Consider the following 24,483-nt stretch of genomic DNA (forward strand, 5'->3'; position numbering starts at 1 on the left):
TGTTAACTGTTTGGATGTTTTGTGACACTCTTCAACTGGAAGACCTTAATTTACGAAGGAAATCATCCTAAGCTGAATTAGATGATCAATTGGGATAAAAATTTTCTTTTCTTAGCAGACTAGTTTTTTCCTACTTTCCACCACAAATGCTTTTACTTCCCTTCCTTCACCTCCTCAACTGTCTAATTAAAGAAAGGTACATCTAAGCAGGCTTCCTACCTTTTCTAATTCAAGTTATAGTGGATTATACAGTGTCAGAAGCAAATAATACAATCAGGAGATGAAAATTTTACATAAAATGAATTGTATTAAGATATCTTGCTTCACTTCTTCATCTCAGATCTGGAAGCACAGATGGCATATTTGGACCAGTTAAAAACCCCTGGAGTTATTCAAAACAATACAGAGAAAAGAGGAAGCAGAAGTCTCATGGTGAGAATGAGGATTCACATTGGCTCATAACTGGAGGAAGCTCAGGAGGGAGCGCGGCGGCTGTGTCAGCGTTCACGTGCTTTGCGTAAGATGTTTTTTACTATCTGTACTTTAAAAACCCAACCTAATACAAATAGTCATAAACCATACACAGAATTCAACAATAGAGTCGTTCATACCTTGGTATTTTTATTTCCCTTTACTGAGCTATTTGTGCTCAATGGTGTATCAAAATTATATCTTAAATACACTCAACTTTATGGTACACTTATGTGTATTCTATACATTTAACTTCAATTTAAGACAGCATTTAAACTCTTCCTCTACAGTATATGGTCCTCTTAAAAACATGATTTTACAGAATAAACCAGTTAGCTTAAATAGACTTCATTGAATTTCATTTTTAAATAATTTATTTGGGTATCTGCTCACTGATTGTACAGATATTTAGAGACTAACATACCTTGGGCTTTAGTCGAGTGCTGCTGAACTAAATTGTTAGCTATGGTTTATCCTTCAGCTAAATCTGACTTAAGAAAAAAAAAGGAAGGAAAGAAAGAAGGAAGGGAGGGAGGGAGGGAGGGAGGAAGAAAATGTTCCTAATATGTATCAATAGAATATATTAAATAGTGTTTTTCTAAACCTACAACTAAAAATGTATATAAGTACATAAAATTTTTTCAAATTTGTAGGGAGGTTATTTGTTCAACTGTCATAGTTTGTATTTGGAAAGAATCCATCAATCAATGCTTTTGTCTTAAGTCCCATTTGTAAAGCATTTCTTAACCATCTAAAGAAGAGTAAATAAATATTGCTGTTATTATATTTATTTTATTGGTCTCAATTTAACCAAACAGAATGTTTTCTTTATCAGTACTATGTGTATTTTAATTATCCACTGAAACTAAGCTCTTTCTGAGGCACTGCAATCAATAAATGATTTATATTTTTTAGAGCTATGGAGATTTAGATTCTACAGGTTTTTAAGTTTCCCTGAAATCTTGTTAACAAGTAAAAGCATTTCATTTTATCTCTGTGGAATTTTATAGCACCACATTAATATTAATGAGAGTTCTGACAAGCAAGGGTTGCAAGATTAGGGGCTTTTTTCTATCCTCCTCACCCCACTTAGTGTTCATCTTTCTGAATGTGCTTTGAGAAGATGGCATTTTGACACATAATTCCTATGGAAATGTAGGTTTTACTTTTACCCAGACATCAGGGAATCCTAATAAGAAAATGTGTCCTTTTAGAAATTGTGAAAGCAGCAGTCTGATTTTGTGGCTCAAGTGGACTTGGTAAGAAAGACAATCTAATTTGCATTTTCTGTAGAGCACAAGGGCCATGTGACACGTAGGAGGCTTGTTCAGTCCAAAGCTTCACTCTGGATGTACTCAAGAGAGGCACAGACCCAAAGTAACTCCAGGTTGAATGGGTCCCAAACCATCAGGTGTTCTGATTTGTTTTCCCCCCTATTGACTTGTTTCTTTTATAATAGTTTTTAAAACAGGAAGATTCTAGGAGTATTGATACTATGCAACCACTAAAAAGAATGATTTAGAGTGCTATGTGGTGACATGGGAAGAAATCCAAAATACACTGTTAAGTGGAGAACAAGTTGCAGAACAGTATGTATAGTATGTCTTATTTCTGTTAAAAATAATAATTACATATGTATATATGTTAGTTGCATGGAAGTGTCTGAATAAATATATATAAAAAGTGATAACAGGATTATTATGGGGGCAGTGATTATAAGAGAAATATCACTTTATAGATCATATAGTTATAAAATATTTTAATTTTTACAGTAGACATTACACTTTTCTAATCAGAAAAACCTTTTTTCCTGAAATAGTTTAAATTTTTAATTGTGGTAAAATATACACAACAAAATTTCTCATCTTAACTATTTTTAAGTGTACAATTCTGTAGTGTTAAGTACATCCACATTATCACACAGCCAGTCTCCAGAACTTGTTTCATTTGCAAAGCTTAAACTCTGTACCACTTAAACAATAGCCTCCCATTTGCCCTTCCCCCACCTCTCCAGCCCCTGGCCACCACTCTTTTACTTTCTGTCGCTGTGAATTTGACCACTCTAGGTACCTCATATAAGTGAAATTGTGCAGTATTTGTGCTTTTGTGACTCACTTATTTCACTTAGCATAATGTCCTCAAGGTTTTTTTTTTAATAAGAAAAACATAGACTATATAGATAACTCAGCAAAGAAATGAACAGACACTTCATAGTTGGGTAATGCAAATACAAATAGATGTGAAAATTTATTCAAAAATGCACATTAGCAAAGCTTTAGGTTATCAAATTAACCAAATTTTAAGAGCTGCTAGTATTCAGTGATGATAATGAAACATAAAAAAATCCGACTCACTGCAGTTGGGAATATAAATTGGCATAACCTTTCTGACAAGTAATTTGACAAAATATATTAAGAACTCATAATGACAGGTAGACCTTTTGTCCCATTAACTCTACTTCTTGGAAGCTAGCCTAAAATTTAATCAGATATATGGACAAAGATTTATGTTTAAAGGTGTTTATTACAAAGTACTTTATTGATTGATTGATTGCTGCACTGCATGGCTTGTGGGATCCCCAACCAGAGGTCAAACCCAGGCCCTCGGCAGTGAAAGCACAAAGTCCTAACTACTGGACCACCAGGGAATTCCCTACAAGTACTTTATTATGCAGTTATACTAGCTGGCAACAACATAAATGTTTAAATAACTTAAAATACATTTCTAGCCATGAATCTAAATAAGGTAGTAGAATGGCTGTATCTGAATTTCTGGGAGGGGTGTGTTTAGTTTGTAAAAGCATATTATAAAATTGCCATTAAAAGAAGGTATAAGATTTGTATGTGTATAAATTGTACCAATGTTTTCTTAGGTCAGTCTCCCAAGGCAATAGAAATAAAAATAAACAAGTGGGACCTAATCAAACTTACAAGCTTTTGCACAGCAAAGGAAACCATAAAACAAAGAGACAACCTATGGAATAGGAGAAAATATTTGCAAACAATGCAACCAACAGGGGCTTAATATCCAAAATGTACAAACAGCTCATACAGCTCTATATCAAAAAAACAAACAACCCAATCAAAAAACTGGCAGGAGACCTAAACAGACATTTCTCTAAAGAAGACATACAGATGGCCAATAGGCACATGAAAAGATACTCAACATCACTAATTATTAGAGAAACACAAATCAAAACTAGAGTGAGGTACCACACCACCTCACACTGGTCAGAATGGCCATCATTAAAAAGTCTACAAATAACAAATGCTGGAGAGGGTGTGGAGAAAAGGGAACCCTCCTACACTGTTGGTAGGAATGTAAGTTGGTGCAGCCACTGTGGAAAACAGTATGGAAGTTTCTCCGAAAACTAAAAATAGAATTACTATATGATCTAGCAATCCCACTCTTGGGCATATATTCAGACAAAACTATAATTCAAAAAGTTACATGCACCCCTGTGTTCACTGCAACACTATTCACAATAGCCAAGACATGGAAACAACCTAAATGTCCATCAGCAGATGGATGGATAAAGAAAATTCGTGTATATAATGGAATGCTACTCAGCCATAAAAAAGAACGAAGTAATGCCATTTGTAGCAACATGGATACAACTAGAGATTATCATAGATAAAGACAAATACCATATGATATCACTTATATGTGGAATCTAAAATATGGCACAGATGAACCTAACTACGAAACAGAAAGACTCACAGACAGAGAGAGCAGACTTGTGGTTGCCAAGGGGGAGGTGGGGAGGGGAAGGGATCGACTGGGAGTTTGGGGTTAGTAGATGCAAACTATTACATATAGAATGGATAAACAACAAGGTCCTACTGTATAGCACAGGGAACTATATCCAATATCCTGGAATAAACCATAATGGAAAAGAATATGAAAAAGAATGTATATATGTGTATAATTGAGGCACTTTGCTGTACAGCAGAAATTAACACAACACTGTAAATCAACTATACTTCAATTAAAAAAATAAAGAACTTAAAAGAAAGATTTGTATGTATATGGATAGGAGAATGGACTTTAAAAATGGGAATCAGTTGGGAATTGCCAATTGATATGATAGAGTATTATACATATTTAAAATTTTCAGTAATTTTATTGACATAGTAAAAGGCTCATGATAAGCAAAAAAGAGATGGAAACTTATGATTACAGAATGACCTGAACCGTGAAAGAAAAATTCATTTAAAAAAAGACTTGAATATCAGATCAGAAATAAATGAAAAAGAAATGAAGGAAACGATAGCAAAGATCAATAAAACTAAAAGCTGGTTCTTTGAGAAGATAAACAAAATTGATAAACCATTAGCCAGACTCATCAAGAAAAAAAGGGAGAAGACTCAAATCAATAGAATTAGAAATTAAAAAGGAGAAGTAACAACTGACATTGCACAAATACAAAGGATCATGAGGTTACTACAAGCAACTCTATGCCAATAAAATGGACAACCTGGAAGAAATGGACAAATTATTATAAATGCACAACCTGCCGAGACTGAGCCAGGAAGAAACAGAAAATATGAACAGACCGGTCACAAGTAATGAAATTGAAACTGATTAAAAATCTTCCAACAAACAAAAGCCCAGGACCAGATGGCTTCACAGGCGAATTCTATCAAACATTTAGAGAAGAGCTAACACCTATCCTTCTCAAACTCTTCCAAAATATAGCACAGGGAGGAACACTCCCAAACTCATTCTACAAGGCCACCATCACCCTGATACCAAAACCAGACAAAGATGTTACAAAGAAAGAAAACTACAGGCCAATATCACTGATGAACATAGATGCAAAAATCCTCAACCAAATACTAGCAAACAGAATCCAACAGCACATTAAAAGGATCATACACCATGATCAAGTGGGGTTTATTCCAGGAATGCAAGGATTCTTTAATATATGCAAATCAATCAACATGATACACCATATTAACAAATTGAAGGAGAAAAACCATATGATCATCTCAATAGATGCAGAGAAAGCTTTCGACAAAATTCAACACCCATTTATGATAAAAACCCTGCAGAAAATAGGCATAGAGGGAACTTTCCTCAACATAATAAAGGCCATATATGACAAACCCACAGCCAACATTGTCCTCAATGGTGAAAAACTGAAACCATTTCCACTAAGATCAGGAACAAGACAAGATTGCCCACTCTTACCACTATTATTCAACATAGTTCGGAAGTTTTAGCCACAGCAATCAGAGAAGAAAAAGAAATAAAAGGAATCCAAATCGGAAAAGAAGAAGTAAAGCTGTCACTGTTTGCAGATGACATGATACTATACATAGAGAATCCTAAAGATGCTACCAGAAAACTACTAGAGCTAATCAATGAATTTGGTAAAGTAGCAGGATACAAAATTAATGCACAGAAATCTGTGGCATTCCTGTACACTAATGATGAAAAATCTGAAAGTGAAATTAAGAAAACACTCCCATTTACCACTGCAACAAAAATAATAAAATATCTAGGAATTAACCTACCTAAGGAGGGCTTCCCTGATGGCGCAGTGGTTGAGAATCTGCCTGTCAATACGGGGGACACAGGTTCGAGCCCTGGTCGGGGAAGATCCCACATGCCGTGGAGCAACTAGGCCCGTGAGCCACAACTACTGAGCCTGTGCGTCTGGAGCTTGTGCTCCGCAACAAGAGAGGCCGCGACAGTGAGAGGCCCACGCACCGCAATGAAGAGTGGCCCCCGCTTGCCACAACTGGAGAAAGCCCTCGCACAGAAACGAAGACCCAACACAGCCATAAATAAATAAATAAATAATTTTTAAAAAAATAAAAATAAAAACCTACCTAAGGAGACAAAAGACCTGTATGCAGAAAATTATAAGACACTGATGAAAGAAATTAAAGATGATACAAATAGATGGAGAGATATACCATGTTCTTGGATTGGAAGAATCAACATTGTGAAAATGACTCTACTACCCAAAGCAATCTACAGATTCAATGCAATCCCTATCAAACCACCACTGGCATTTTTCACAGAACTAGAACAAAAAATTTCACAATTTGTATGGAAACATAGAAGACCCCGAATAGCCAGAGCAATCTTGAGAACGAAAAATGGAGCTGGAGGAATCAGGCGCCCTGACTTCAGACTATACTACAAAGCTACAGTAATCAAGACAGTATGGTACTGGCACAAAAACAGAAATATAGATCAATGGAACAGGATAGAAAGCCCAGAGGTAAACCCACACACATATGGTCACCTTATCTTTGATAAAGGAGGCAAGAATATACAGTGGAGAAAAGACAGCCTCTTCAATAAGTGGTGCTGGGAAAACTGGACAGGTACATGTAAAAGTATGAAATTAGAACACTTCCTAACACCATACACAAAAATAATCTCAAAATGGATTAAAGACCTAAATGTAAGGCCAGACACTATAAAACTCTTAGAGGAAAACATAGGCAGAACACTATGACATAAATCACAGCAAGATCCTTTTTGACCTGCCTCCTAGAGAAATGAAAATAAAAACAAAAATAAACAAATGGGACCTAATGAAACTTAAAAGCTTTTGCACAGCAAAGGAAACCATAAACAAGACCAAAAGACAACCCTCAGAGTGGGAGAAAATATTTGCAAATGAAGCAACTGACAAAGGATTAATCTCCAAAATTTACAAGCAGCTCATGCAGCTCAATATCAAAAAAACAAACAACCCAATCCAAAAATGGGCAGAAGACCTACATAGACATTTCTCCAACGAAGACATACAGATTGCCAACAAACACATGAACGAATGCTCAACATCATTAATCATTAGAGAAATGCAAATCAAAACTGCAAGGAGATATCTCACACTGGTCAGAATGGCCATTATCAAAAAATCTAGAAACAATAAATGCTGGAGAGGGTGTGGAGAAAAGGGAACCCTCTTGCACTGTTGGTGGGAATGTAAATTGATACACCCACTGTGGAGAACAGTATGGAGGTTCCTTAAAAACTAGAAATAGAACTACCATATGACCCAGCAATCCCACTACTGGGCATATACCCTGAGAAAACCATGATTCAAAGAGTCATATACCAAAATGTTCATTGCAGCTCTATTTACAATAGCCAGGACAGGGAAGCAACCTAAGTGTCCATCAACAGATGAATGGATAAAGAAGATGTGGCACATATATACAGTGGAATATTACTCTGCCATAAAAAGAAACGAAATTGAGTTATTTGTAGTGAGGTGGATGGACCTAGAGTCTGTCATACAGAGTGAAGTAAGTCAGAAAGAGAAAAACAAATACCGTATGCTAACACATATATATGGAATCTAGAAAAAAAAATGGCTCTGAAGAACCTAGGGTCAGGACAGGAATAAAGACGCAGACATAGAGAATGGACTTGAGGACACGGGGAGGGGAAGGGGTAAGCTGGGATGAAGTGAGAGAGTGGCATGGACTTATATATACTACCAAATGTAAAACAGATAGCTAGTGGGAAGCAGCTGCATAGTACAGGGAGATCAGCTCGGTGGTTTGTGACCACGTAGAGGGGTGGGATAGGGAGGGTGGGAGGGAGACACAAGAGGAAAGAGGTATGGGAACATATTTATATGTATAACTGATTCACTTTGTTATAAAGCAGAAACTAACACACCAGTGTAAAGCAATTATACTCCAATAAAGATGTTAAAAAAAAAAAAAAAAGACGAAGTTACTATGCCAAAATGTTAACAGTGCTTGCCTCAGGGTGGTGGAATATTTTGTTACATCTTTACACTTTTCTGTATTTTAAGAATTCTCTGGGGCTTCCCTGGTGGCACAGTGGTTGAGAGTCCGCCTGTCGATGCAGGGGACACGGGTTCATGCCTCAGTCCGGGAAGACCCCACATGCCGCGGAGCGGCTGGGCCCGTGAGCCATGGCCGCTGAGCCTGCGCTCCTCAACGGGAGAGGCCACAACAGTGAGAGGCCCGCGTATCACAAAAAAAAATAAAATAAAAAAAATTCTCTGAGATGAGCACGTTTTATTTTTTGTAAAATCAGGAGGAAATACATTTTTAAAATATACATTTAAAAAGATAAATTCCAAATATAATTAGAGATATATTATCCTGCTAAAGAGAATTTCATTTAAATTTCAGGGCTTTAGGATCAGATACAGGAGGATCAACCAGAAATCCAGCTGCCCACTGTGGGGTTGTTGGTTTGAAACCTAGCTACGGCTTAGTTTCTCGTCATGGCCTCATTCCCCTGGTGAATTCAATGGATGTGCCAGGAATCTTAACCAGATGTGTGGATGATGCAGCCATTGTGTTGGGTATTTAAACGATTCCATATAGTTTCAAAACATTGTTATTTCACTTCAGTACTGTGTCTGTCACTCATAAATATTCCTACTTACAGGTATACTAGCTGGGCATGATCCCAAAGATTCTACCACAATTCAAGATCCTGTTAAACCATTTACGCTTCCCAGTTTGACAGATATGAGCAAACTATGTATAGGAATTCCGAAGGTAAGTCTCTCTTTACAAAAGTACTGTCAAGTCAAATACAGAGCACAGACTTGGGAAACAGACTGGTTGGGTTTGAAGCCCTGCTCTGCCACTTTTATTAGCTATGTGACCTGAGCACATGAAAATAGATATGTTAAATTACTAACCTTTTAAAATTTTAACTTTGAGCTTAGCAATAATTTTTTGTTCTGGGAGACTGTGCTGTGCAGTGTAAGATGTTGAGCAGCATCGCTGGCCTCTAACCCTAGAGGTAGCATCCCCACCACCACCACTGCCCCACTAGCAAAACTGTCTACAGATGTTACCAGATATCCCCTGGTTGAGAGGAAGAGGAGAGGAAACTGCCCCCAGTTGAGACCACTGCTGTAGAGAAATACTGTAAAATCTTTAAATCTTTAAAATCTTCAATTAAGGTAATAGGTGTGCCTACTTTTAAGGATTTAGAGAGAAACAGACTTAGTTGAGAATCCTGGATCCTCTACTTACCTGCTGTGTAACATTAGGAAAGTTAGTTAACTTCTCTAGTCTCAATATTTTTCATTAATAAAAAGAAGGATGATAATACCTACATCGTAAGACTGTTAAAAGCATTAAATGAGAGAACCTGTGGAAAGTATCTAGCAGAGTGCCTGATATATAATGAACATTTAACAAATATAAGTTCTCCAACCAGATCTCCAATCTTTAATGTTATTATATCGAGCTCACAGTATCTTGTCATGCCATAAGCACTCTTAAATTAGTTGTCTTTCTAGCTGCCTGCTAGCCATTTAATCAGATGTTCTAATGTATTGCCAAAGTTTCTGGAGTACAAATTTTTATAACACCATCTATACGATATTTTAATTTCTGTATTTTGACTTTTTCCAATAAGGAATATCTTACACCAGAATTGTCGAGTGAAGTACAATCTCTTTGGTCCAAAGCTGCTAATCTCTTTGAGTCTGAGGGCGCCAAAGTAATTGAAGTGTCCCTGCCCCACACCAGTTACTCAATTGTCTGCTACCACGTATTGTGTACATCGGAAGTGGCTTCGAATATGGCAAGATTTGATGGGCTAGAATATGGTAAGTTGCCTGTGTTTTGGAAGTTGTCTCAAACATTTGAAAGGTTCGTTTATTAGTAGCAAAATATATTATTGCCAGGGATAATGTTAAGATTTAGAGAAGTAAATCGGTGAATCCTTTTACCTTTGTCATTTTAGCATTATAGTCACACTATTCATCATAATATCTCTGTATCTTCAGCTTACCCTCTGGACTGTGCGTATCTTGAAGGTAGAGTATTTTAGCTTTGTATTATCAGTCCATACAGTGTGGTACCTGGCACAGGGTAGGAGCTCAGTAAACATCTGAATAAAATGAATGAATGAATGAGGGAGTGAACAACTGAAGTTTCCCTCTTCATTATCATTTTCTCTCTCCTCGCTTCCTGACAAGTCAGTCAGTCCAAAGGCAGATGAAAAAGAGAAACCATTAAGGTCAATCTCATGAAATTTTAGTATTGGTCACAAATGTGAATGTAGACCTGCTTTTCAGCCAAAACTTTACTTCCTTTTCAATTAATGTTTTGTGGGTTTTTGTTTGTTTTTGTTTTTTGTTATCAGGTCACAGATGTGACATTGATGTGTCTACTGAAGCCATGTATGCTGCAACCAGACGAGAAGGCTTCAATGATGTGGTGAGAGGACGAATCCTCTCAGGAAACTTTTTCTTATTAAAAGAGTAAGATAATCAGCTTAGGAATTTTCCCCATTCTTGAAAACTCCATAGTAAAGTAGTAGCATGTCTATCAAGTCTTGTAAGTTGAGATATTTGCTAAGGAAGCAAAATCCTTATGATTTAAATTAGAAATCATAATTAAAGGCCCATTTATGGTACTTTTGGCTCCTGGTTATTCAAAAACAAACTAAATCATTGATGCTCTAGCTGAATGATTAGTACAAGCTAAGTAGGAAGCCCTGAAGGATTTTAGCCTCATTAAATGTCCCTTATTATTGCCACATTGTCTTACTGCTCTGAGAGCCTTAAGCAGGAAGTTACACTGGTGTCTCTTAAAAAACTTAGTGAATCAACGTAGTTTTCTCTTGCATCATGTATCTGTTCACTCCAAAAAAGAATTTTAAATTACTATGACTTTGGTATAAGTTTGTTCACCATCTTGTGAATAGGATTCATCTTCCGTACTACCAGGTCTGTCTAAGAGGACATGAGAAGTGTGAAAAAGCAAGAGTGGTTGTACCAATAGCTTCCTGGGGTTTTGCTCTATGTCCCATAGATAGATAGATAGATAGATACATACATACATAGCATTTTATTCATCTGTGCATCTCCCCAGGGCCAATAGTTAGGATTACTTTTTCCAAAGATACTATTTGAACAGCTACTGTGAAAAACAGTATGGAGATTCCCCCAAAAATTAAAAAGAGAATTACCATGTGATCCAGAAATCCCACTTCTGGGTATATATCTGAAGGAAAGAAATCACTGCCTCAAAGCATTATTCACAGTAGCCAAGACATGGAAACAACCTAAGTGTCCGTCAACAGATGAATGGACAAAGAAAATATGGTGTGTGTGTGTGTGTATATATATATATATGTAATAATGAATAATATTCCATTGTATGTGTGTGTGCATGTGTGTGTGTGTGTATATATATATATATACACACACAGCAATTTTATAGTCAATTATATCAATAAAGCTGGAAAACAAAAACTAAAATTATTATTTGATTAATGGGGAAATCAAAGGGCTTTGTTTATTTGCTTCCCTTCTAATGTTGTCTAATGTCTGAAAATGGTTGTTTCATTTTGTCTAGTTTTCGGTTGTTTAAAATGGCAGAGTAAATCCATCCCTAATATTCCCATCATTGATGGAAGCAGAAGTTGGGCTTTTGAACTATATTTAAAGTAGGAAGAAGTTTAATAGAAGTATTTGTTCTTTTATAAAAAGATATTGTTAGTACATTATTTAAGCCATCAGCTGTTGGGTAAATTATACGTGATGCCTGCATTCATCTCCCTATAGATCCTGTGGTCAAATGATAATAAGGACATCTGATATTTCTATAGCATTTTTCGAGATAAAAAGATTTCACATTTTTATCTCATTGTATTTGGTCCTCAGAAAGATTGGAGTTGTTATATCCATTTTTCAGGTGAGGAAACTGAAGTTAGAATGATTAATACTTTTGCCACCTTCATTAACAGCTTCAGGAGGATCTAAGGAGTATTTTCTTTTTCCATTTCTTTGCATCATTGACTTATAGTCACGCCTATGTCTGGCTAATTCCTTAATCTTTTCAGTAAAGTAAGCATTTTTTCTTTTGGGGGCGGGTGGGGAGTAACCATATCCTTTATTATTTTTTTTTATTACCACAATTAGTTTAGTGAACATCTATCATCTCATATAGACACACCATTAAAGAAATAGGAAGAAAAAATTTTTTTCTTATGATGAGAACTCTTAAGATTTACTCTCTTATCAACGTTCGTGTATAACATACAGCCGTGTTAATTATATTTATCATGTTGTGCATTACATCCCTAGTACTTATTTATTTTATAACTGGAAGTTTGTACCTTTTGACCACCTTCATCCAATTCCCCCTCCCTCCACACCCCGCCTCTGCTAACAACAAATCTGATCTCTTTTTCTGTGAGTTTGTTTTTGAAGTACAATTGACCTACAACACTATGTTAGTTCCTGGTGCATAACATAAGTGATTTGATACTTCTCTGCATTTCAAAATGATCACCATGATCCATCTAGTTGTCATCTGTCACCATACAAAGATATTACATAATTACTGACTGTAGTCCCCAAACTGTACATTTCATACCTGAAAGTTTATAACTCTTAATCTCCTTCACCTATTTCTCTCCTTGCCCCTCACCCCCCTCTTCTCTGGCAACCACCTGTTTGTTTATCTATGACTCTGTTTCTGTTAGTTATGTTTGTTCATTTGTTTTTTAGATTCCACAGATAAGTGAAATCATACAGTATCTTTCTCTGACTTATTTCACTTAGCATAATACCCTCTAGGTCTAACCATGTTGTCACAGATGGCAAGATTTCATTCTTTTTTATGGCTAATTTTCCATTTTTTATATGTATTGATACTACATCTTTATCCATTCATCTACTGATGGACACTTTAGGTGGTTTCCAAATCTTAACTACTGTAAATAATGCTGCAATGAACATAAGGGTGCATATATCTTTTCAAATTAGTGTTTCTGTTTTCTTTGGATAAATACCCAGGAGTGGAATCGCTGCATTGTGTGGTAATTCTATTTTTAATTTTTTGAGGAATCGCCATACCGTTTTCCATAGTGGCTGCACCACTTTACATTCCCACCAACAGTGCACGAAGGTTCCCTTTTTCCTACATCCTTGCCAGTATCTGTTATTTGTTGTTTTGTTTTTTTTTTTTTTGCTGTATGTGGGCCTCTCACTGCTGTGGCCTCTCCCGTTGCGGAGCACAGGCTCCGGACGCGCAGGCTCAGCGGCCATGGCTCACGGGCCCAGCCGCTCCGCGGCACGTGGGATCTTCCCGGACCGGGGCACGAATCCGTGTCCCCTGCATCGGCAGGCAGACTCTCAACCACTGCGCCACCAGGGAAGCCCTGCTGTCTTTGATAATAGCCGTTCTGAAAAGTGTGAGGTGATACTTCATTGTAGTTTTGAATTGCATTTCTCTGATGATTAGTGAGGTTGAGCATCTTTTCATGTGCCTGTTGGCACATCTGTATGTCTTCTTTGGAAAAATCTCTGTTCTGGGCCTCTGCCCATTTTTTAATTGGTTGTTTATTTTTTTGATGTTGAATTGTATGAGTTCTTTGCATGTTTTGGATATTAACCCCTTATCAGATACAGCATTTGCAAATATCTTCTCCCATTCAGCAGGCAGGCCTGAAGCATCTTTTCATGAATTTCACATTTCCATTTCTGGGCTATACCTGTCTGTAAAGTACGAAATTGCAAACACTGCATACTTTCCCCAGTTACTGTGTCCAGAGCTTGCTAGTTTCTAGTGTCTAATTCTGATGGCATGTTAGAATTTTCCAAAACTTCAGAGTCCTTATAATAATTATAACTATAGATGAAATAGGACATTATAATAATAGAAAAGATTGGAATGAGCCTCCAGAGACCTAAGTTCTAGTCCTTCCTCTACCCCTGTCAATCTTTTCAGCCTTTAGAAAGTCATTTAGTTGCTATGCACTTGATTTTCCTCACCTGAAAATGAATGTTCTGGTTTAATGATGTCCATGGAAGCGTTAATATTTTGTGATTATATGTACAGAATTGCATCTACTGGTGATTTTTAATTAATTCCAGTTATACAAACTTTTAGAGTAACAGTGTGGTTGAACAAAATTCATTTTTATGTGTTGTTAGGAATCTTACTGGCGCCTGCTCCAACAGGCCAAGAATCCAGTGATTCTTTAACAAGCCTTATGCATGAGAATTGATTCAAAGAAATAACAAAAAGCCCTTAAAGTGTCATCTATTTTTTTTAACAAGCCTTATGCATGAGAATTGATTCAAAGAAATAACGAAAAGCCCTTAAAGTGTCATCTACTTTTTTCCACAGAAACTATGAGAATTATTTTGTCAAAGCACAGAAGGTGAGACGACTCATTGCTCGTGATTTTGTGAATGTTTTTAACTCTGGAGTGGATGTCTTGCTAACTCCTACCACCTTGAGTGAGGCAGTGCCACACACAGAGTTCATCAGAGAAGACAACAGAACACGAAGTGCCCAGGATGATCTTTTTACACAGGCTGTAAATATGGCAGGTGAGGATCCCTCAAGAACATTCTGGTTTTCTTCAATTTTTAGGTAGACACCCTGATCTTCGACTTAGGTTCTAGCTAGATTGTTCCCTAAACACAATAGCTTGTCCTTCTGGAATGCTTGGGAATGTGTGTTTGTGTGTGCATGCGTGTATCTATAGGCTTGCACTTACCACACACACATACATTAATTTTCAAACCTACAGAAAAGTTGAAGAAGTCGTATAATGAATACCCATATGTCCTTTACTTGGATTCATCTTTGTTAACATTTTGCCTCACTTGCTTTCTCCTTCCTCTCTCTCTCTCTCTTTCACACACACACACTCAGCTTTTATTTGAATAATTTGGAAGTTTCAACATCGTGTTACTTCACCCCTAAATACTTTAGCATGAATCGTCTAAGAATAAAGACATTCTCCTGCATAACCACAATTCCATCATCACACCTAAGAAAACTAACACAAATACAATAATATTCCAAATACAGTTCATATTTAACTTTCCTCAGTTGTACCAAAAATGCCTGTTATAGAGTGTTTTCCCCGATATATGTTTATGATATCTCTTAAAGTCTAGAACAGTTCCCCAGTTCTGTATGTTCTACAACAGTCTGAACCACATCAGACTGTTATAATTTTTGTTTTAATCATCAAACATAATGTAGGAAACTCAAGGGCAGAGGGAAAAGTCTGTTGTATTTATCTATCTATACTTTTATTTACTGTGTTCATTTCTCCCCGATGTATCAGATCCTTTGCTTTACCATATCCTTTCTGTTTGGAGAACAGTTAGCCATTCTTTTAGGGTAGGTCTGCTGGCAACCAGTTCTCTTAGCTTTCTTCTGAGAATGTCCTGATTTTCCTTTCATTTTTAAAGGTTATTTTTGCTGGATATATGATTCTGATTTGACAGTTCTTTTCTTTAGCACTTAAAAAATGCCCTGCTACTTTCTTCTGGCCTGCATAGTTACTGATAAGAAATACCCAACCTTTTAAAAATTTTGTTTTAAGTGACATTGACTCTTTTGAGGAGTCTAGTACACTTGACCTGTAGGATATCCCATCTGTAATCTGAATTTGTCAGACTGCTTCCTCATGATTGGGTTGAGTTGAACATTTTTGGTACAAATACTACATATGCTTCATGTCAAGAAACAGTTAAATATCAGTTTGTCCCACTTTTGGAAGCTAAGTTAATCCCTTGGTTAAGGAAGTAACTACCAGATATTTTCCTTATGAAGGCACATTTTCCTTTTGTCAGTTGTAAGCAATTGGTGATGTAATACTTTGAGACAGTGTTTCCCAATAAACTTGAACCCACTTTTAGCATCTATTGATGATCCTTGCCTGAATTAAGTATTACTTAGAGAATTACAAAATGCTGACTTTTCTAATTCTACCATTCCTTCTACATATGTTAGCTAGCAGTCTTCTCTAAAGAACAGCTTTCCTGGGACTTCCCTGGTGGCGCAGTGGTTAAGAATCCGCCTGCCAGTGCAGGGGACATGGGTTCGAGCCCTGGTCTGGGAAGATCCCACATACCACAGAGCAACTAAGTCCGTGCATCACAATAACTGAGCCTGCGCTCTACAGCCCGCAAGCCACAACTACTGAGCCCACGTGCCACAACTACTGAACCCACGTGCCACAACTACTAAGCCCATGTGCCACAACTACTGAAGTCCACACGGCTGGAGCCCGTGCTCTGCAACAAGAGAAGCCACCGCAATGCGAAGCCTGTGTACCACAACAGAGTAGTCCCTGCTCGCTGCAACTAGAGAAAGCCTGCAAACAGCAACGAAGACCCAACGCAGCCAAAAAATACATAAATTAATTTAAAAAAGAAAACATAATTTTTAAAAAAGCTTTCCTTTTTTAAAAGAATTCAATGTATTATAAGTAATTAACTGTCATTATTTTTGATGCTCAAATTTAACCAACAGTTGCGTATCCTTTAGACCAGCCCCCATTAATTTTTGAAAACTTTCTTATTTTATGGCATAACAAGATGTCCCAGGCTGTCCTACTTTCTCTTCCCCAAAACTAAAATTAAAACGACCCTGAATTACTATTTTTCATGTAACAAATTGGCAAAAATTCAAAAACTGAACAACACACTCTATAGGTGAGGCTGTAGGAAAACACTCATTTTGCTGATAGGAGTTGAACAGGTACAACTTTTTTGGAGGGAAAGTTGGCAAAATATCTAATTACATATGCATTTATCTTTTGATGAAACAGTTCCTCTTCAGCTGAGAAACGTTCAGGAATACCAGAAAAATACACAAGGTAATTCACTGGGGCTTGGCATGAAATAGCTAAATACCGAAAACAACCAAAATCTCCAACCACAGAAGAATGGTTGAATAAATTATCGTAAAAGCACATGATGGAATACTATGCAGCTATAAAAAAGGAATGAAGAAGGTCTCTGTGAACAGATATACAGTGATTTCTAAGATATTAAATGAACAAAGGAAGATACAGAAGCATACATATAATTTTTGTGATTCTTTTTCATTAACCTTGTCTTGTATCTACTGGCACTGGAAAGTGGAAGAGGTCTCTGCATCTTAGGGTGGAGAATTAATCAACATTTAATGGGTCTCTTTCTTTTCCTCAGGGTTGCCAGCAGTGAGTGTCCCTATGGCCCTCTCAAGCCAAGGGTTGCCAATCGGACTACAGTTTATTGGACGTGCATTTTGTGACCAGCAGCTTCTTACAGTTGCCAAATGGTTTGAAAAACAAGTACAGTTTCCTGTTATTCAGCTTCAGGAGCTAATGGATGATTGTTCATCAGTCTTTGAAAATGAAAAGTTAGCTTCTGTTTCTCTAAAATAGTAGTGATAACTATATCATGCAAATTATGACTTGTAAAGATTTTATATTCTAGAAAAGTCAAGTGATCTTGCAATTTGGTTCACTGTCAACACAGTCATTCCTTGGAATCGCTTTTTAAAATTCTTGTGATATAGTTAATTACTTATGAATAATCTGTCAGCATTTATTAAGCATCCACTAAGTATAAACAAAGTACAGGATTTCTATTATAATACAAGATACATGTTCCTGAAAAATGATGCATTCTGTAAAAATGTTCATTAAAAAGAACATTGCTTACAGTACTAGTACTGTACTGTACTGTAAGCAATGTAAGTACTAGTAAACCTCTCAAAACTTGTACATCTTTGTAACCAAAGCACTAACAAAAACAGGAAGTCGTACCTCCAGAGATAACCTGGACAGCCCAGCTGACAGGCAACTCATCATGCGGTGGAGGCCACCTCAGCGGATGTTAAAAATGCACAAAAACAATAAAATGGGAATATCCACTTCTAAGTCTAAGCAGAGCAGGTAGAGGAGGAGCTCTGAGCACAGGAGGAAGTGCAACCTGCTGGGGCCCAGAGTCCTGCAAGACAAGGGTGTGCCTCTCTCTCTGGGGAGAGCCCCAGGTGCAGACACTTCTCTAAGAATAGAGCTGCAATGACTGAGAACTTTTTTCCTTTCCTGCTAACAGTTAAAATCTTACTTCTGCCATTCCAGAGCCCCATGCCAAGGAACCAGAGTAACTCCATGTTACACTGAGTTCATTCTAGTTTGATCCCAAACAAGCTCAGTGATGCCATAGAGACATTTGTTGTGACCTAACAGACCAGACTGGACTCGAAACTTGGTAGCTAGTAGAGCATGGTTTTAGTGAGAAAGTTTCAAGATACACAAGTAAGATCCCATATGAAAAACTTGTATATAATTTGGTGAGGATGCCAAAGAGAAGAAGCCCGTGGACCTCCTCCCTTACCCCAGATTCTCTATTCCTTATGGTTTTCTTACCCTCTCGACTTTCTTTACAAGTGCTCTCTCTTTGGGCTCCTTGAGCACAAAGAAACATTAACGGGAATATGTATTCAGAATCTGAAAAAAAAACTGATGAAAATCATACATTTACCCGCTATAAAGTTTCACTGTTGGATTTGTCTTTGCCAGAACACCATTGTCATCTCATATTTATCATGTGTTCTAATTTGACACTTGTTTACTGTTGATAAGTATAAGTGGGGAGCTGAATTATTATTTAACAGATTCACTTTGTTTAGTAAGAAAAAAGTCCTTTCTAAATATGAAAGACCTGAAGGAAAAACATAGGCAGAACCTTCCCAGAACCACTAGGATGTTGAGTGGTGGTAGTTTAACCTGAGTGGTACTTTTCATTAATAATTTTCTCTCCCCCTGGGATCCTCCCACTCCCAAATACTCTATCTGATAAACTTTACATAAAAGTTTTCTGTGCCAGGCCCGTAGGCCCACTAGGATTCTTAAATATTTTGACGTGAGTCCCTGAAAAAGGAAGAAATTCATGACAGAGAATTGCTTTACTTTATAACACGAGAAAACTTAGTTGGGGGAGCTAGTATGATGCAAATGGCAAGCAGATGAATCTTTGCCCCAGTCTTTCTTTTATGTGTGTATAATTCAAAATAAAAATTTTTCAAAGAATATTTATGTAATTTCTCTTATTCCTGTATCTCTGCTTGAGTTGCACTAATGATTTGAACTGGAAATAACAAAGTGAAACATTTACTGTTCTCACGTAATAACACCCAACTAGCGTGAAATGATACCTAATCTGTTCTTTCTTTTCCATCTTTACCCTAAGTCTAGTAGATCTCATTTTGCCAAATCACTGTCTGGGAATTTAAGGGGAAAACGGTTTCTGTGTCTCAGCTAATTAAACCCTGAAATAGTTAGCAACAGGGCTGCCACAGCAGAGCACGTCAGAAAGGCGAAGGTGGCTGCAAGTGTAAGATGAGTTCCTTGATAAGACAGCGAAACAAAGCACTGCTAGAGTGACAAAATGTGATGCGTTCACAAATCTTTGCACCCTGACACCACACAGCCAAATCCAAGCCAGATCCGTGTTGACCAACACTTAGCGTTACCAAGAAAATCGCTTGAAACCAGGGAGGCAGAATGTTCTATTTGAATGGCTATTTGACACCAGGTTGTTGGGAACACAGGACTGTGGGCCATCTAGAAAAGACAGCATGGTACAGAAGAGGAGCTTCTAAAAATGACAAAGGATGGTGATTCCTATGAGGAAATCACCTGCACCTTCTACAGTGGACAAGAAATATCTTTAGGATTTTAGAACAGGATCTAAAGAACAGTGAAAAGAGATCTGGTTACAGGGCACCAAAAAGTAGACCTCGGGGATTCTGTAAACTGTGTCATACCCTGTTCCAGTTTAAGTAAGGGAACAAACTAATGGGATTTTCACAATAGTTTCTGTTACGAACTTTCATTTATTAACTACTTTTACTCTCCCTCCCTTTCCTCAAATATCTGATTATGCTGAGGCTAAATATGTGTTGCCTGTGCGAGCCTAGGGTAAAAATTACTCATTGCGTTTAGAAGCACCAGAGGACAGTTTAAAGTGGAAGGCTTTCCTCAGTTAGTTCACAACTTAAGCAGTGTGTACACTAGGACAAAACGCTGAAAATTTAATGAAAGCAAATAACACGAGAAAACCCCAGCCAACATTAAATAAAAGGAATTACGGGATTTCAGAGGGGCTTTCATTTCTTTTTCTTTGTACCTCAATGGAATATAAATCCAAAAGGATTTTAGGCACTTTATTAGAAATATATTATTACAATGGTATAAAAGTAAATAGTTGAGGAAATCACTGAATTGATAAAAATAGGGGAAAAGGTTAAAACCAAGAATAAGATTAAAAGTTAACAATGCTTGTCAAGGTATTTACTATACAGATACTAAGGCTGTGTAGTGTGATATGGTGGGAAATTTCCCAGTTGCTTCCCTAGTGGGTAAGGCCACCAGATTTAAAAATCAGATATACCTGGGTTTGAATCCTATTACTGCCATTTACAAGCTGTGTAACCTGTCTGAGCTTCAGTATCCTAACCTGTAAAACGGAGGTAATATTTACTCCGAGGGAGGGTTGGGAGGATTAAATTTAAATGATGCACTTAAAGCACCCAGCATAACAACACAGAATAAGTATTCAAAAGTTTGGAGCTATAAATATATGCATACAATCATGAAATTATCATTTTCCCATGGATGCTATAGATACACATTAAACTAATATGACCAAATTGCAATTTACTGAAAACTTATGCTAGAGACCAGCTATATAGCTCTGATGATCTGGCTTCCTCTGAAGATAAAGTTTAAAATACCTGGAAGAACTGATGGACTGCACATTTTTAAAGCAATTTCCGTGAGCCTATAATAAAGAATTGGCTAACACAGGGTTCAAAGACCCGGAGGTCTTTTTTTGTTTTTTTAACATCTTTATTGGAGTATAATTGCTTTACAATGGTGTGTTAGTTTCTGCTGTATCACAAAGTGAATCAGCTATATGTATACATATATCCCCAGATCTCCTCCCTCTTGGGTTTCCCTCCCACCCTTCCTATCCCACCCCTCTAGGTGGTCACAAAGCAGCGAGCTGATCTCCCTGTGCTATGTGGCTGCTTCCCACTAGCTAGCTATTTTACATTTGGTAGTGTATATATGTCCATGCCACTCTCTTACTTTGTCCCAGCTTACCCTTCCCCCTCCCCATACCCTCAACTGTGTTTAACTTTTCGAGGAACGACCAAACTTCTCCAAAGTGGCTGCACCGTTTTACATTCCCACCAGCAATATATGAGGGTTCCAATTTGTCCATATTCTTGCTAACCCATGTTATTGTCTGTCTTTGTTATTTTAGCAATCCCAGTGAGAGTGAAGTGATACCTCACTGTGGTTTTGATTTGCATTTTTCTAATAAGTAATGATATTGAGTATCTTTTCATGTGCTGACTGGACAATTATATATATATTTTTTTTGGTGGGGGGAAGAAATGTGTATTTAAATCCTCTGCTTATTTTAAAATTGGGTTGTCTTTTTATCGTTGAGTTTAAGAGGTTTTTTAAAAGATATATTTGGGACACAAGTCCCGTATCAGATATATGATTTGCAAATATTTTCTCCCATTCTGTGAATTGTCTTTTCATGTTCTTGATAGTTTTCTTAAAAGCAGTAAAGTTTTTTATTTTATCAAAGGCTAATGTACCTATTTTTGATTTTGTGGCTTTTGCCTTTGGTGTCACATATCAAATGTACCTGTAATGAGGCGGAGTCAAGATAGCAGGTGGGAAGATGCAGAGTTAGCATCTCCCCACAACTAGGGGGCCTAACGGCTGCTGGTGGGGGATTCTGATGCCCAAGGAGATGGAAGGAACCCCAAAGTGAACCGGTAGGACATAGCGGGACTGAGGGGGGAGGAGAAGTGGAGGCCAGACAGGATTGGCGCCTCTGAGACTGGGGAGATCAGGAGAGGTAGAAGGGAGGGACTCTCTGGGAAGAGTGGGAGAGGAGCAGAGGGTGATCGCCAGGACCACTCGGGCCGGGGAGCCTGCTGGGCTCCCAGGTGAGGTCCTCCGCCCTCTGAGACCAGGGGTGTAGGGCATGGCTGGGCCCTTCTGTTCCTTGAGCCTAAGCCCCACCCCTCACAGCCCCCAGGGCCTTTTCCAGCCATGTGGGTCCTGAGCATAGGCCCTGCCCACTGCCCAAACCCCACCCTTGCTTAGGCCCCACCCTCCACAGCCAAGGCCTCCCCCCCTTTTTTTTCTTTTCCCTCCTCCTCCTCTTTACTGTTGTGGTACTGATGTACCTTCATTCATCTATATTTTAATTTATTCTTCCTAACATACCTGTTAGTTTCCTAGTCTAATTTTTTACTTTGTTATTGTTTTGTTTTTTCCCACCCCAGGTGGATTGCGGGATCTTGGTTCATGAACCCAGGGTCGGGCCAAAGCTCCTGTGGTGGGAGCTCCGAGTCCAAACCACTGGACCAACAGAGAACCTCAGACCCCAGGGAATATTCAAAGGAGTGAGGTCTCACGGAGTTCCTTATCTCAGCACCAAGACAAAGCTCTACCCAAGAGCCTGCAAACTCCACTGTTGGAAGCCTCAGGCCAAACAACCAGTAAGAAAGGGACACCAACCATTTAAAAAAAAAAATGAGATGGCAAAAAAATGTCACAGATGAAGGAGCAAGGTAAAAACCTACAAGACCACATAAATGAAGAGAAAATAGGCAATCGACCTGAAAAAGAATTCAGAATAATGACGGTAATGATGATCCAGAATCTCGGAAATAGAATGGAGGTATGGATTGAGAAAACAAAAGCAATGCTTAACAAAGATCTAGAAGAACTAAAGAACAAACAAACAGAGATGAACAGCACAATAACTGAAATGAAAAATACACTAGAAGGAATCAATAGCAGAATAACTGAGGCAGAAGAACGAATAAGTGAGCTGGAAGACGAAATGGTGGAAATAACTACCGAGGAGCAGAATAAAGAAGAGAGAACAAAAAGAACTGAAGACAGGCTTCCCTGGTGGTGCAGTGGTTGAGAGTCTGCCTGCTGATGCAGAGGACATGGGTTCATGCCCTGGTCCAGGAAGATCCAACATGCCACGGAGCGGCTGGGCCCGTGAGCCATGGCCACTGAGCCTGCATGTCCAGAGCCTGTGCTCTGCAGTGGGAGAGGCCACAAAAGTGAGAGGCCCGTGTACCACAAAAAAAAAAAAAAAAAAGAATTGAAGACAATCTCAGAGACCTCTGGGACAACACTAAATGCACCAATATTAGAATTACAGGGGTCCCTGAAGAAAAAGAGAAAAGGAAAGGGTCTGAAAAATATTTGAAGAGATTATACAGTCGAAAACTTCCCTAACATGGGAAAGGAAATAGTCACCCAAGTCCAGGAAGCACAGAGTCCCATACAAGATAAATCCTAGGAAAAAACACACCAAGACACATATTAATCAAAGTAACAAAAATTAAATTCAAAGAAAAAATATTAAAAGCAGCAAGGGAAAAACAAAAAATAACATACATAAAGAATCCCCGTAAAGTGATCAGCTGATTTTTCAGCAGACATGTTGCAGGCCAGAAGGGAGTGGCAGAATATACTTAAAGTGATGAAAGAGAAAAACCTACAACCAAGATTACTCTACCCAGCAAGGATCTCATTCAGATTCGATGGAGAAGTCAAAACTTTTCAGACAAGCAAAAGATAAGAGAATTCAGCACCAACAAACCAACTTTAAAACAAATGCTAAAGAAACTTCTCTAAGCAGGAAACACAAGAAAAGAAAAAGACCCACAAAAACAAGCCCAAAACAATTAAGAAAATGGTAATAGGAACATACATATCGATAATAACCTTGAATGTAAATGGATTAAATGCCCCAGCCAAAAGACACAGACTGGCTGAATAGATACAAAAACAAGATCCATATATATGCTGTCTACAAGAGACCCACTTCAGACCTAGGGACACATACAGACTGAAAGTGAAGGGATGGAGAAAGATATTCCATGCAAATGGAAATCAAAAGAAAGCTGGAATAACAATACTTGTATCAAATAAAATAGACTTTAAAGACTGTTACAAGAGATAGGAGGGACACGACATAATAATCAAAGGATCAATCCAAGAAGAAGATATAACACTTATAAATGTATATGCACCCAACATAGGAATACCTCAATACATAAGGCAAATGCTAACAACCATGAAAGGAGAAACTGACAGTAACACAATAATAGTAGGGGACTTTAACACCCCACTTACACCAATGGACAGATCATCCAAACAGAAAACAAA

At 37.8% G+C, this 24,483-nt stretch overlaps 2 protein-coding genes across 2 annotated transcripts in view; one reads left to right on the plus strand and one right to left on the minus strand.

The window, feature by feature from the left end:
• QRSL1 (glutaminyl-tRNA amidotransferase subunit QRSL1) overlaps positions 1 to 19,437 on the plus strand; it is a 32,800-nt gene extending 13,363 nt beyond the window's left edge. Inside the window, exons 5-11 of the mRNA XM_079939208.1 lie at positions 341 to 517; positions 8,610 to 8,785; positions 8,872 to 8,984; positions 9,859 to 10,051; positions 10,591 to 10,708; positions 14,589 to 14,794; positions 17,417 to 19,437. Coding sequence (XP_079795334.1) covers positions 341 to 517; positions 8,610 to 8,785; positions 8,872 to 8,984; positions 9,859 to 10,051; positions 10,591 to 10,708; positions 14,589 to 14,794; positions 17,417 to 17,634 — 1,201 coding nt within the window. The 3' untranslated portion in view covers positions 17,635 to 19,437. The remainder of the gene's footprint in view (positions 1 to 340; positions 518 to 8,609; positions 8,786 to 8,871; positions 8,985 to 9,858; positions 10,052 to 10,590; positions 10,709 to 14,588; positions 14,795 to 17,416) is intronic.
• RTN4IP1 (reticulon 4 interacting protein 1) overlaps positions 1 to 24,483 on the minus strand; it is a 103,062-nt gene that overhangs the window by 56,748 nt on the left and 21,831 nt on the right. The gene's annotated exons all lie outside the window — the stretch shown is intronic.

This window comes from Stenella coeruleoalba (genome assembly GCF_951394435.1).
Source record: "Stenella coeruleoalba genome assembly, chromosome: 12".
NCBI classification, from domain to species: domain Eukaryota; kingdom Metazoa; phylum Chordata; class Mammalia; order Artiodactyla; family Delphinidae; genus Stenella; species Stenella coeruleoalba.